General features: G+C 44.6%; 2 protein-coding genes and 1 long non-coding RNA gene across 22 annotated transcripts in view; 1 reads left to right on the top strand and 2 right to left on the bottom strand.

The window, feature by feature from the left end:
* Positions 1-771, bottom strand: part of Nol10 (nucleolar protein 10) — an 81,078-nt gene extending 80,307 nt beyond the window's left edge. Inside the window, exon 1 of one of the 2 annotated variants that reach the window (XR_015621863.1) lies at positions 612-771. Coding sequence is in view for 1 of the 2 variants with exons in the window: in NM_001014076.1 (NP_001014098.1) it covers positions 612-677 (66 nt within the window). In the remaining variant the exon portion in view is untranslated. 2 annotated transcript variants of the gene reach the window in all.
* Positions 772-851: 80 nt separating this feature from the next.
* Positions 852-14,934, top strand: part of Atp6v1c2 (ATPase H+ transporting V1 subunit C2) — a 63,551-nt gene continuing 49,468 nt past the window's right edge. For all 19 annotated transcript variants that reach the window (XM_087554026.1, XM_087554015.1, XM_087554011.1 and 16 more), the window contains exon 1: positions 852-955. The gene's annotated coding sequence lies outside the window, so the exon portion shown is untranslated. The remainder of the gene's footprint in view (positions 956-14,934) is intronic.
* LOC148005155 (uncharacterized) lies at positions 6,138-11,969 on the bottom strand. The gene is made up of 3 exons (XR_015622933.1): positions 11,520-11,969; positions 7,972-8,003; positions 6,138-7,752 (listed from the first exon to the last, which is right to left on the bottom strand). It is a non-coding gene; the product is annotated as an uncharacterized LOC148005155 (long non-coding RNA).

Genomic DNA, 14,934 nt, shown 5'->3' with positions numbered 1-14,934 from the left:
AGTATACACTGAGGCAGCCTGCATTTGGAACATGATATTTTGAAGAGCCTAGGGGTGGGCCATAATTTTCCTTCTCTCTGCAGTAAGTGAGTGCCTTACAGTCTGTGACTGTATTGCTCTGACTGTATTTCAGGCAATAATGTTTCAATTAAAGGATGTAGAGTAGTTTCTAGACAGTCAGCATGATCTTACATGAATCTATTACAGGCAAAACAAAGGTGTTGTCTTAGGGTTTCTATGCTGTCACATCTTGGGGAGGAAAGAATTTATATCAGTCACATTTCTACATCACGGTCCGTCACTGAGGGAGCTCAAGGCAGAAACTCAAACAAGGCAGGAACCCGGGGGCAGGAGCTGATGCAAAGGCCATGGAGCAATACTGTTTACTGGCCCGCTCGGCCAAGCCCTTCCCCATCAAACACTAATTAAGGAAATGTCCTACAGCTAGATCTCATGGGGGCATTATCTCAATTGAGGTTCCCTCCTTTCAGTTAACTCTAGCTTGTGTCAAGTTGACATAAAACCAGCCAGCACAGTCAGCCAATAATAAATTATAGATATATAAAGAGGGCAAAGAGAGGAGTAGCGGCGGCGAGAGGATGAGGACTCACCTCAGGGAGAGACTTGCCGCAGCTGAGGCTGTAAATCTTCACTTCGTTGAGGCTGGAGACCTGCATCGCGGCGCAGAGAAGCCGGAGTCCGGCACGCAGTCACAGAACGCCGGCCCAGCAGAATACGCCTGAATCCAAATCCTAAGCGAACCGGCACAACGTGCAGGAACTAGCGCGAGTTGATGACGCACTTCCTGACTCCGGAAGTGCACGCCCACTTGGACGCCCGAGGGCGGAAACACTAGAGACGAGCAGAGCGAGTCCAGAGAGATGTGCAGTTGCTCTGGGGTTGGAAAAAGCGAAAATGAAAAGAAAAATCGTACGAGAAAGCATGAGATGGGGAAGTGAGTTTGAACCTGATATCGTTCGAGACTAGAATGTAACAGTTATAGCCTCTTACGGTTTTTAGGAAGTTCGTAAATTGTACTGCTCTTTCAGTACAGGCTGCCTCTGTTGACCACATCTGAGGACTTTGGGTGACTTTATAACAGCAGAGGCTGTCTGCTAGAGAGGACCTTCTCCTGTCTTTCTAGCCTCTTCCAAACACATTATGAAAAGACGAATCTGGGAAGGAGAGAATGGTTAAGTAATGTTTTCTCTAAAGTCATGTGAAACCACTACCAAATCCTGGCTCGAGAATCTTTGGTAGGCACTTAAGCTATCATACTCGAGGCCCCCTCTAGTCCTCCGCTCAGCAACAGTCGGGTACTTTTATCTAAATTTGCCCTTGGGCTGTGGCTCATTAGTTTCTATTGGCTTTAGGAAGGATTGTACTCTCGGTGGAGACCTTTCTGAGCAAAGCGGATCAGCTACAGGACTTTTCTGTGCAGCTTTCCATCCAAGTAGTGTTGGCACATGCTCTGGACTCCCAGTTCTTAAGATGGAGCCATGTAGACTCCACTCAGACCACCTCGTGCTTCAGTTGCAAGACCCTGTCAGTCTCTTGAAGTTAAAACAGCTGCTTCAACTCCTTTCTGGGACAACTGATCTTTCCTCTGGGAGCACCCGCAGATGTGCTCAAGAATTTTTTACTTAGGTGATTGAGACAGAGTACCCTCTTACACTTGTGTTCTTCCAAATTAGACTGGAGAATTGCCGATTCTAAAGCTAGGCATAGTAATCCCCATCTAAAATTCAAGTATCTGAAAGGCCGAGACTGTAGAATTACCAAGGCCAGCCTGGGTTACAGTCTCAACAAAATAAATAAATGTATAAAGGTTGGAATCCCAAAACTTACCATGTAATAACTCAACCAAAAGTCATTTCACATCTTCAAAACTAGAATATTCTCTGACCTCCAGACCCTAGTTGTGTCACCACAGTTGCCAGCCTTCCTTCATCCATAACCAGATTCCTTAATTCAGTGTCCCACCATGCTTTTTTTGTTGTTGTTGTTTTTTGTTTTTTTTTTTTTAAATTCAATGCTGGCTTCATAGCCACCTTGGCTAAATCTGTAGAATAGCCCATTCCTGCCTCTGGTTCCCATATTGATGATCTAAACCTTGGCATCTCTGTTGTATTTAAAAAGGAAGAAAAAAGGCTGGGCATGGTGGTGTGTGCATCCAGTCTCAGCACTTCAGAGGAGAAGGCAAAAGGATGAGGCATTGAAAGTAATACCTATATAGTGAATTCAAGGCCACCCTGGGCAGATGGCTCAGTAGGTAAAGGTGCTTGCCACCATGCCTGATGGCCTGAGTCCTTGGAACCCACGTGACAGAAGTAGAGAACAGGCTTCTGCCAATCATTCTCTGGCCTCCGTATGTCCTCAGTGACATATTCATGTCCATAGACAGATAAGTAAATACATAAATATTTTAAAAAGAATTTTGAAGCAAGAGTATTGGGCAGTTTATTGATGTGTTCTATTTCTAATGTTGCAGTTAAAGGTTCTAGGCCATTTTGCTTCAGTTCAGTTCTGTTTCCTGCAGCCCCTAGATGTTTGAGCACTTGGTGTCATTCTGTATCTGAAGCTTTGCTGAGTTAGACTTCAGAACACCTCCCATACCCTTATACCCAAGTTCTACTGGTTTATCAAGACTCACCTGTTAAATATTTTGCTTATTTTCCTGTGCTGTATAAATGCCATTAACAGCAGATTCAAGGTTTACGTGAGCAAAATGTGTGATTATTTAACATACCCTGCAGCTTTGATAGTATTGAGCCAAATGTAATGCTGTGTTTTGTTTCTAAACTTGGCTTTTTTTCTATAGGGACTATAATTCCCTTAAGATAGCAGTCCATCGTAGTTAATGAAATTCATTTGTTTTTTTATTTTAAATTTTGTGTATGTATGTATTTGCACAGGAGTGCAGGTACCTATACCCAAAGACGTCGAATCCCATGGAACTGAAGTCGCAGGTGTTTGTGAGGGTGCTAGGGCCCAAAGTCGAGTCTTCTGGAAGAGCAATAAGTGCTCTGAACCGTTAAGCCATTTCTCCCAACTCCAAAAACCCAACTCTTTAGAGAACCCACAAGTCTTTATTCATCTTAGGATGGGTCTATTTTTAGGTATTTGTCACTAAATATTAGATAATGTATTAGATCCTCTATATGTCGCCAAGCCTCAACAATCCACTACCATGGCACCTCAGCATCCTTGGATTATTGGATACTTTGAAGGAAACCTATGTTAGCATCTCTGGCCACCTCCCTCATCCTCAGTCAGTGACATCTTCATGGCTCCTGCCTGAGCCAATACAGGTATATAGGACCCTTTCAGTAAATATTTGTTGATAAGATGAAATAATTGGTCACTCTGAATGCAATAACAAAACACCTCAGACTGGGGAGCTTATAAACAACAGAAATTTCTCACAATCCTGAAGGCAAGTAAGTCCAAAATCAGGGTACCCTCAGACTCTAGTCCAACTGACTTCCTTCATGGGCATTTTCTTACTGCTAAGAAAGACACATGGTAGAAAAGACAAGGAGCTTCCTAAAACCTACTTTATAAGAACTCAAGTCACAGCCTGGCAGTGGTGACACATGTCTTTAATCCCAGGATTCCGGAGGCAGAGGCATTCGGATCTCTATGAGTTTGAGGCCAGCCTGGTCTACAGAGTGAGTTTTAGGACAGCCAGGGCTACATAGTGAAACACTGTCTTAGAAAACAAAACAACAAACCCATAAATCACATTCATAAGAACCCTGCCCTCAACCCTATCATCCCTCACTATGGTTTGTTTATAAACTGTCATACTCCCTAAAATTCTTCATGTGTTGAACACTGATCCCCAGCTGATGGTGATATTGAGAAGTGATTGGATTATAACAGCTCCAACTTGATCGATAGATAGCTGAATATGCTCTTAAGAGTTAGGGGCCTGGGGCTGGAGAGATGGCTCAGCAGTTAAGAGCACCCACTGCTCTTCCAGAGGTCCTGAGTTCAATTCCCAGCAACCACATGGTGGCTCACAACCATCTGTAATGAGATCCGATGCCCTCTTCTGGTGTATCTGAAGAGAGCTACAGTGTACCTATATATAATAAATGAATTTAAAAAAAAAAAAAAAAAGAGTTGGGACCTGGGCTCAACAGGTAATAGCCCTTGCACCCAGCCTGGTGATCTAAGATTAATCCCAGGACCCATGTAGTAAAGAAGAGAGATAATTGTGGCAAGCTGTTCTGTGGCCTCCAGACACATGTGCACCCACCCCCACACAAAAGAAATAATGTGGGGTTGGGGATTTAGCTCAGTGGTAGAGCGCTTGCCTAGGAAGCGCAAGGCCCTGGGTTCGGTCCCCAGCTCCAAAAAAAAGAACCAAAAAAAAAAAAAAAAAAAAGAAATAATGTAAAGGATTTTTTTAAATTTTAAGTTAAAGGCAGCTTGGAGGAGTAGGTCACTGGGGACATGTCTATGAAAACTTCTCCCTCTTCCTCTTTATCTACCTTTTTCTACCTTTTTCTTTTTTTTTTCTTTCTTTTTTTTTTTTTTTTCAGAGCTGGGGACCAAACCTAGGGCTTTGTGCTTGCTAGGCAAGCGCTCGCTCTACCACTGAGCTAAATCCCCAACCCCTTTCTACCTTTTTCTATCTCACTCTTCCTGACATCTTGAGGCACATACCTGTCCTGGGCTACATGTTCTTGCCACCACGGTGTTCTTTCTCACCACAGCCCTGAAGCCAATGGAGCCTTGCAGCCGTGGGACCGACACCTCTAAGAATAAGAACCAGTGCAAACCTGTCCTCTTTTTAAGTTGTTTTCTTAGGTGTTTAGTCACAGCTGCAGAAGGCTGACTGGTCACATATACACCGGCCCCCACAAGATCCCTTCTTCTAATGCCATCCTCTTGAGGCACAGGATTTCAACATACAAATCCAAGGGAAGAGATACATACAGAAGCACACTTTGCTGGGAATTTAGTTCAGTGGTATAGTATTTGCCTGCAAGCTCAAGGCTATGGGTGTGATCCCAGCACACACATGAAAAGAAAGGGGAAAAGTCATCCTGACCCAAAGTCCTTCAGTGTTTGATACGCTTTAGCCTGTGTTCATACCACACAGCTCCACAAAGATGGTTTTTATTCAACCACATCCACTTGTCTCTCCAACAAGAACAGGGCAATTGAGAGTCAGCAGCTGCACACAAGAGAACACAGGCTTTGCTTCAACTTGAGCAAAGTCTCCACACACTCACCCCCAAGGGACTGACCCACTTCACATAGCAGACAGCCACTGAGGGAGTAGCTGGATTCAGAGAGTGGCTGCTCCAGTGCTTGCAGCATCTTGTCTGACAAGGTACCCAGCCCTCCTCGTCCCCCCTCACCCCCTGTGGGCGGTGAACTTTGATGAGGGGCTGTGGAACACAGACTTCTGAGCTAGACTACTGGGCTTCACTGCTGGCTCTAATGCGCTGCTGCATAGTGAGAATTAATCCCCTGTCTCTGGTTCCTCCTTTGAGGAAATGAGGCTTGTAACTGTGCTTACTGCAGCTGGCTCTTGTGAAAGTTAAATGCTGCAAGTCAGTGACTTCAGAGTCTGCCACTCAGACCAGGCTGGCCTTGGACAGACATCCACCTGCCTCAGATTCCTGAATACTGGGATTAAAAGTGTGGGCCACGCCACACCAGGCTCGAGCTGTTTAATTGTAGAATCCTTTGAGAAAGGGCCAGAGAAGTAGCTCACAGGGTAAAGGTGCTTGCTGCTAAGCCTAGCAACCCTAAGTTTGATCCCCAGGTAGGAAGAATAAACTGAGCCCAACAAAGTATCCTCTGACCCCACATATCTGTCTCCCCATTTCCTTTTATAAATGCTTTAATATGTATTTAACAGGATCCTTTGGCTAAAGAGTGTCAAATATCCACTGAGAACAAGTGTAAGCTAGCTAATTGCATCTGAGGTCTACAGTCTAGCCACAAGACTACTATGCATGTGCTTTTCCCAGTCCTGACCCATCTTTATGATGAAATTGATGCCTGACATTGTGACCATGTTTGAATTTATTCCCTGAAAACTTGGAGAGCCTGACCACAGAGGCTCACTGCCTGTTCTGCACAGCCCAGGAGATGACCTATAATTGCCATACTTTGGGTTTTGAATGAGTGAGTTTATTAAATATAAAGTGAGCAAAATTAAAACAAATATCAAGTAAGCAGACAGAAGCAGCAGATAAACAAGAAAACATCAAATTGGGTGTTAAAAACACTTGGCAGACATGACTGGAGTGGCCCAGTTGGGAGAGTAATACATCACATTGTCAGAGGAGCCCCACCATGTTTGTGAGCTTATAAACATCTCCAACAGAAGTCAGCTAAGAAGGGTCAGGGAGTCAGCTGGAGTTTTCCACTGAACTCACCATGGATGAGCTCTGGGCCCCTTTTCCCTCTGTAGATGAGATAACAGTAACATCTGTTGGAAATACCTTACCTTGTAGCTATTCTCCACTCACAAATTCCTTAAACTGTTTTATTATTTTTTAGTTATGGTGTGCCTGTATTTAGGTATGTGCATGTGAGTGTTAGTGAAGGCTAGAGGGGTTGGGTCTTGCAGAACTGGAGTTACAGGCAGTTGTAAGCTGCCCAATGTGTGTGCTTGGACCAATCCCAGGTCCTCTGCAAGAGCAGTTTGTACTCTTAATGGCTGAATCCTCTCTCCAGCCTGATAAAATGTTTTAAATTCTCTTAGGTGCTTGTTTTCCTTTTCTTCTACACCCTTTCAGAGTCAGGTGGTCAGCCTGACCCAGGACATGGAATTTTGATGGAGACAACAATAGTCCTCCTTGCTCCCAGGGTGAGCTTTCAATTAATGTAAACATCGGTTGGCAATTTAACTGTGTAATGTGCACAACACTGGTACATGGTCTCCATTTAACTGTGGTGGTCAGGTCTGAGTAACTGGACCACAGTACTGTGAATGTTTAACTTAACAAGACTAACCATAGTGAACAGACTATGACAAAAGACAGAATATGGGGTTGGGGATTTAGCTCAGCCGTAGAGCGCTCGCCTAGCAAGCGCAAGGCCTTGAGTTCGGTCCCCAGCTCCAAAAAAAAGAAAAAAGAAAAAAAAGAATTTAAAAGACAGAATACACTTGTTTAGGAACACAACCCCTTTTGTGAATGATTTAGTCAAGCAGAGATGATAACCAGGCCTACTACACATGTCTTAGCACTTCCCATCACTATTGCTGTATCAAGAGGTGGTAGCCGGTGATAATTAAAAGACTCGTTTAAGAAAATAAGATATATCAAGACACATCTAACAGACTAGTGTTTGGGATCTGTGAAGGGGCATGAGAGTATACCCATGTAATCCCAGCCCACGGGAGGCTAAAGAAAGAAGATTCTGAGTCCATGGCTAACTTAGGTCACCAGGCAAGGCTGGAGAGACAATGCTGCTGCCCTACTGTTCCTAGCAACTTCATATGACAGTTCACAACCGGAACTCCAGCTCCAGGGGATCTGATGTCCTCTTCTGGCCTCAAAGGGCAACTTAGGCACACATTTCTCCTACACAGGCACACAGCATACAGAAATTTAAAAAAAATTAGCTGGGTATGGTAGTACATACCTTTAATCCCAGCACTCAGGAATCAGAGTCAAGCAGATTTCCGAGTTTGAGGCTGGCCTGGTCTACAGAGTGAGTTCTGGAACAGCCAGGGTTACACATAGAAATCCTGTCTCAAGGTGTTTGTGGGAGTGCTTTCTGTAGGGAAAATAAATAAAAACATAAATTTTAAATTAAAAACAAAAGCCAGCCTTGACCACATAGACACCCCCTCTATAAATAACCCCAACAACCCAGAGGCCAGTCTGATATATACCACAAGTTCAAGGCCATCTTAGGTAACTTAGGGAGATACTGCCTCAATACTGAAAAATATAAAATTAAAATGGCTGTAATTGTGGTAGAACACTTACTTACCTAGTATATAAGATCTTGGGCTCAATCTCCAACTATAAAGGAAACAAATATAATTTCTAATCAAAACCAAACAGAAACTCCTAGTACTCAATAAAGATAAAGTAATCTAATAAAATATACGATAGTATTTTTATGACCAATAAAAACGTGGATGTCGGCTACATCAGGAAAGTAGGAACCAAACAATGTACATAAATATCTGGTTGTTTAAAATAAAAACATTCTGGGCCAGTGAGCAGGCTCAGTGGTAAAGGTATTGCTGCCAGAACCAACCCCCTGGAGAACTGACTGCACAGATTTGCCCTCTAACTTCTACATGACAATGGCATGTATACCCCACCACACACACACACACACACACACACACACACACACACACACACAATGCACAAATCACATAAATGCAATAGTAATAACATTAAATTAAACATTCTTAATTCCAGGAAGCCATTGTTCTGTTGTTTGTTGCAGTGCTAGGGATCAAGTCCAGGGCTTTGGCCTGACATGACAGCTGACATCTATAATAGCAGCACTTAGGAAACTGAGGCAAGAGGAACAGGAATTCAAGGTCATCATCTTCTGTGTTAACACTTTAAAGGCCAGTCTGGTCTACCTGAGACCCAGTCTCAAAACAGGTCTAGAGAGGAGAGATGATTTAGTGGTTAAGAGCACTTGCTGCTCTAGTAGAGGACCCAGGTTAGGTTCTCAGCACTCACACAGAGACTTCTAATTGTTCTTAACTCCAGTTCCAGGATTTCCAGCCCCTTCTTTTGGCTGCCTTGGACACCAGACATTGCAATATGCATATGTACATGTAGGCAGAAGACTCATGCACATAAAAACTTAAGCCAGCTTTTTTTAAAAAAAAAAAAAAAAACCTAGCCAAGTGGTGGTGGTACAAGCCTTTAATCCGAGCACTCAGGAGGCAGGGGGATCTCTTAGCTTGAGGCTATTGTGTTCTACAGAGCAAGTTCCAGGACAGCCAGGGCTACACAGAGAAACCCTGTCTTGAAAAAAAAAAACCCAAACAAATAAACAAAAACAAAAACCTCCAATCACAGGAGGCCACTATTTTGTTGTCATGATGAGATCAAACTTGGGGCCTCATGACTCATGCCTGTAATTCCAGTATTTAGTAAATGGGGGGGGGGAAGGTCAGGAGTTCTAGAAATTGTTATATTCAAATCTGAAATGTCCTCCCTGATAAGCTTGTGGTTTGGCCATAGTCTCTAGCTTTGGCATTAGTTTTGTATCCTCTAGGGTGTGGACTGGCTGGCAGGGTTAGGCCACTGCAGCCTGAGCTTTGAAAGTTGCCTTGTTCTGGCTGGGACCTGCTCCTGATTCTAGTCAGCTCTTTAGGCTTTCTGGTCTTCAACAAGAAAGGAACCTTGGGGCCTGGAGAGATGGCTGGGTGGTTAAGAGCGTCTGTTGCTCTTGCAGAGGACTAGGTTTGTTTCCCAACGTCCATATTTTGGCCACAACCATTTGTGACTCCAGTTGCAGTGGATACAACACCTCCTTCTGGTCTTCTCGGGCACTGCATGCATGTGCTTCACAGATATCAATGCAGGCAAAGCACCCAGACACATTAAAAATAAAATAAAAATAATTGTAAAAAGAAACCACAGACTCCCACTATCACCCAGGCATGCCACCATGCCTTCTGCACTGTGATAGACTAAATCTCTGAAATGGTGAGCTCCTCTCCTGTTGTAAGTTCCTTTCAAACTTTTTCTTATGTATATGATAACCCCTGAACTACATCCCTTAATTCTGCCCCTTGATTATGATTATGCATCTGTTTACCGCTTCTCCCATTAAGAGGTCAGTGCCAAGATCAGGGCCTGTGTTGCCAGTAACTATATTCCCACAGTCTCAGTGCTGACCCAAAGCAAGTGTGCAGCATGTATTTGCTGAATGCATGAATGGCCAAGTAGCCAAAGGACAGAGACAGCTAGGGAAAGGTCCTGTGTCAGTAGTGGGGCTAGTTGGCACAGCAGTGTGGTTCATTCCAGCATGGCCAAGATGCAGGAGGAGAGCTCTAAATAAGAGGCCCTTACTGAACCAAGGCATAGTGACTAGCAGGGGAGGTGGATGCATGGAATCCACTACTGAGAGTGGGTCAGCCAGCCACGGCTCAGTCCCAGCTGGAAGAGACAAGTAGAAGGTGACAGAATGCAAAGCAGAATGAGAGGAGGTGCAGGGTCAGGCAAGCAGAGGGTGGGAGGAGCAGCAGTTTGTGGTGAGAGAGTGGGATAGTGGAACTCAAGATTTCAGAGGTGGAGCAGTTTCAACTGATGATGAGGCACAGGGTGTGGCCACAAGGAGTGGGCAGAAGGAAAGGTTCTTGGAGAATGCAGTTCAAATGTAGAGGGGCCAGGTGTTTTTTTGTGGGAGCACACATCCTCCCTTTCTTGGGCTGGAGAGATAATTGATTAGTGCCTGAGACTACAATGAACAGAGCAAGTGACTGGATAAACATTTCCTTCCTCCATTAACCATTTCTTCATCCAGAAAGCATGTATTGCTCACTTACGTCAGCCCACAGTGAACCAGGCAGCCATGGGTCTATTCTGTGTACGTTCCCTGTGAACTTGTCTTCACAGAGACACACTGGTTTTCTCTCATCTCTTCCTAGCAGCAACAGTGGATAAGGAGATGGCAAGATTCCTGCCGAGCAGGGTCTTCTGTGTGAGCATCGGAGGAATCATGGTGATCTGGTTATGAGATGAGATGGGGCTAGGAGGTGCTGTCCCCACGGTGCTTAGGCAATGCCTCACCAGGAAGCAGAGGCAGGTGAGAGATAATGGAGTCTACTTGACTTGGAAATTAGTCCTTAGATCCCTGATCTTGGGAAGAATGAGTGGGGCAAAGGCAGGGATGTCTGGAAACCAGATGACTGGACAGGCCTAGGGACCAGCTCCATGCCTTGGAGCTGAAGATGTAGATAGGGCTTAGGATCAGAACCAGTATGATTCCAAACACCTTTTACTCCCACAGCAGAGCTTTCCTGTTTCACTGACATTCAGGTAGTCTGTTTTGAATGTTGGTGTGCTTCCAACAGTCACCTGCCCACACCCACTGCAGAGAATAAGAAACAGTTGCTGCTCCATGACTTCATCCTCCCTCTCTCTCTCTCTCTCTCTCTCTCTCTCTCTCTCTCTCTCTCTCTCTCTCTCTCTCTCTCTCTCTCTCCAGAATTTCATGTGTGCTAGGTAAGAGCATCCTGTCACACAGCTATATCCCCAGCTCTCACAAAAAATTTAGGGATTTGCTTTTTGTTTTGTGGGATTTGTTTGTTTTTGAGACAAGGTTTTCCTGTGTTGCTCTGGCTGGCCTTGAACCTACACATTCCTCCTACCTCAGCCTCCTGAATGCTGGGATTATAGTTATATGTGGGTTTCGTTATAACCTCTATATCTAAAGTTCACTATTGTCAGCTTTGATTTTCTGAAAGAGTACCCCTGAAAAGGGAGAGAAGCTGCAGTCATGCAGTAGGGTGCCAAGTGCTATGCTAAGTGAATTAACAGAGAAGAGAGGTTGCTCACCTTAGATAAATGCTCACAGGTGATTCCAGCAGTTCTAAAGGGGATCTTGGCAACTTCTTCAAGGAAATAGTGAGAGAGCTGGAGGGCTGGTTCTGTCCATAAGTGCTTGTTCTGTATCTTAAAAAGCTGGGCTCTGCAGCATGTGCCTGTAATCCCTGCACTGGAAAGGCAGAGACAGGAGGATTCTGGGCTCCATAGCCAGTCAGTATAACTGCATTGGCCAGCTCCAGATTTCAAGATTATCTTAAGAGCAATCAAGGAGGACACCTGACATTGACCTCTGATTGCCACACAAATGTATGCCACATATGAACATACACAGCGAGAGACATAGAGACAGAGACAGAGACAGAGGAGGGAGGGAGAGAGGGAGAGAGAGAGAGAGAGAGAGAGAGAGAGAGAGAGAGAGAGAGAGAGAATATGAATATATCTTATCCAGCACTCTAAGGAACTGCCTGAGCTGTCCTCCCAAGGTGCTGGGGTGAGGGGGTGTGGCCTCCCCCTCAGTGGAAGAGAAGGACAAGGATGACAGGACCTGCCACCTCCTCCCCTCCATGGTTCTTGGCCTCTGTCCATAGATTTCCTCCCTTTGGACTTTGGCCAAGTAGATGTCTTCTTCCATTAGGCCAGGTGGAACAACCCACACCATGCACCTTTCTGGAGAGCCTGCTCCATGTGGGATACTGCGCCAACACCAGGGCACAGGGCTGACTGCAGGGAGTAAACTGGAAAGGGAACAGGAGGTCCCAGTGGCCAGGTTTAGCTATTTCAGCACCTTCATGCTGACCATATGCTCTCTAGAAATGTTGGCCACCTATTTAGAGACTATAATATTCCTAATCTCTGAAGTTGTTATTCTCTGTTCCCAGAATCTTTGTTCCAGCAATGTTTATCAGTGTCTTAGTTAGGGCTCCTGTTACTGCAATGAAACACCATGACCAAAAGCAAGTTGAGGAAGAAAGGACTTTATTTGGTGTCTTGGGGTTTCTATTGCTGTGAAGAGGCACCATGGCCAAGGCAACTCCTATCAAGGACAACATTTCATTGGGGCTGGCTGACAGTTTCAGAGGCTTAGTCCATTATCAGCCTGACAGGAAGCATGGCAGCATCCAGGCAGATGTGTGTGCTGGAGAAGGAACTGAGAGTTCTACATCTTGATCCAAAGACAACCAGGAGGAGGCTCTCTTCCACACTGAGGGAAGCCTGAGCTTAGCCTCAAAACCCACCTACGTGGTGACATACTGCCTCCAACAAGGCCACACCTGCTCCAATGAGGCCACATCTCTTAATAGTGCCACTCCCTATGGCCAAGCATTTTAATACATGAATTCATGGGGGTCAAACCTACTCAAACCACCACACTTCATTTATACTTCCAGATCATAGTTCATCAAGTGGGGCAGGAACATAAAAGCAGGAACTGATGCAGAGACCATGGAGGAGTGCTGCTTACTGGCTTACTCAGCCAGCTCTCTTATAGAAGCCAGACCACCAGACTATGAGTGACACCACCCACCATGGGCTGGGCCCTCCTCCATCAATCACTAATTAAGAAAATGCCCTACAGCTGGATCTTATAGAAGCATTTTCTCAATCTAGGTTCCCTCCTTTCAGATGACTCTAGCTTGTGTCAGGTTGACATAAAACTAGCCAACACAGTCAGCCATAGTAAATTAAAGATACATCATTAGGGTGGTGAGTAATATAGACTTAATTGATTAATTTATATAGTTATTAAATCTTTCAATATTGCACTGTTCAGCAAAATAAGCACAAGAATTTATTCATTAAGCAAACATGTACTGTTTACCAGCTTTGGGCCAGGCATGATTATGACCTAACTAGGTAAGACTGAGATCAGTGATGGGAGATCAGTGGCCATGTGGCCATCCCATTACACTCACATGCTACCTTATTTCTTGAGGCAGGGTCTCTCATTGAACCCTGAGCTAAATTAGCAAGCCCCAGACAATTTTCCTGTGCACCCCCAGCACTGGGGTTACAGATGTGCAGCCACACCTAGCTTTCTATATGGGCACTGGAGATTTGAACTCAGGTCCTCATGCTTATGGAGCCACCAAGCCTTCTCCCCATGCCCCAACAAACATTTCTGAATGAAGTTCTTTTTATCTTGATTCTGTTGTTTGTGAATGCTGGCATCATATTGAAACTATTTCCTAATTCAAAGTCACAGATATTTATTTCTATTTATTTCTATAGCTTTTGTAAAAGTTTTATTATTATACTCTAACAATTCAAATTATGATTATGTTGGACAGGGTCTACTGTGACTTAGAGTTGGTGATCAAAGTTCTCTACTGAAAATTGAGATGGAGAAGAGGTGTGGCTTACATGAGGAGAGGAGGGGAGGGGGACTTCAGAGGGCAGAAATAGAATGTATCAGAGAAATTCTGTGTAATTTGTTTATGAATTGTAGCAAAGGCTGGACATAATCCCAAATCAAAAGCTTAAAGGAGATGAGGGAGTCTAGAGTTAGAGTCCCCTGGCTGCAGGCAGCCTGCCTGATAGCAGTGTGAGGCAGGCAATGGGCAGGTTCCCCCCGGAGCTGGCTATTTGCTCATGAAATAAACCATGAAACAAAACAGATTAGGCTGACATACTTGGGAAGTCCTAGAAATGAAGGCATGAGGTGGGTGACTGTCTGTGGAAGGATAAATTTAGGTACTACTGGGTCTGAGATGGTTGGTAGTGGAACTAGTATCTACAGCTTCTTGTGGTGGCCTCAAGGTGGAGAGGGAGGCCAACTGTAGGTGAGGGTGCTTGCTCTGCACACATGAGAGCTTGAGCTTGAATTCTCAGGACCCGTGTAAAATACCAAGCATGACTATGTATCCTGGTAACCCTAGGGGAGTGGAGATAGGCAGACGTCAAAGAGGCCCAGGCCAGCCAGTCTAATTGACACAGTGGCCTTTTGGTTCAGTGAGAAACTGTATCAAGGCCATAATGTGGAGAATGACAGAGGCAGGCATCCAATGTCCTGCTCTGGGTTCTGTATGCATATTCAACACTCACATGCATTACACACACACATAAAAAGTACAGAAAAACAAAGTAATGAGCTGGAGGGTGGGGACCAGGAGGGTGGGCATCAGCAAACAGCTCTGCTTGCAAGAATGGAGAAGCAACTCTTTAGCTGTAACATAAATGTTCCACTAATTCAGACCTGGCTTTGCAAACATCAGTGCCCACAAAAATGGTCCTTGATAACCTCACTCACTCTTCTTTTTTTTCTGTCTTTATCTTCTTCTTTCTTTCTTTCTTTCTTTCTTTCTTTCTTTCTTTCTTTCCTTCCTTCCTTCCTTCCTTCCTTCTGTCTGTCTGTCTGTCTTTCCATACCTTTTAAAAATATTTACTGATTGATAATTTTGAGATGAGGTATGGCTTTTTATACCCC

This window comes from Rattus norvegicus, chromosome 6 (genome assembly GCF_021556685.1).
Source record: "Rattus norvegicus strain SHRSP/BbbUtx chromosome 6, alternate assembly SHRSP_T2T, whole genome shotgun sequence".
NCBI lineage: Eukaryota > Metazoa > Chordata > Mammalia > Rodentia > Muridae > Rattus > Rattus norvegicus.
Note: the sequence above shows the minus strand (reverse complement) of the source record. Positions and strands in the feature narration are given on the sequence as shown.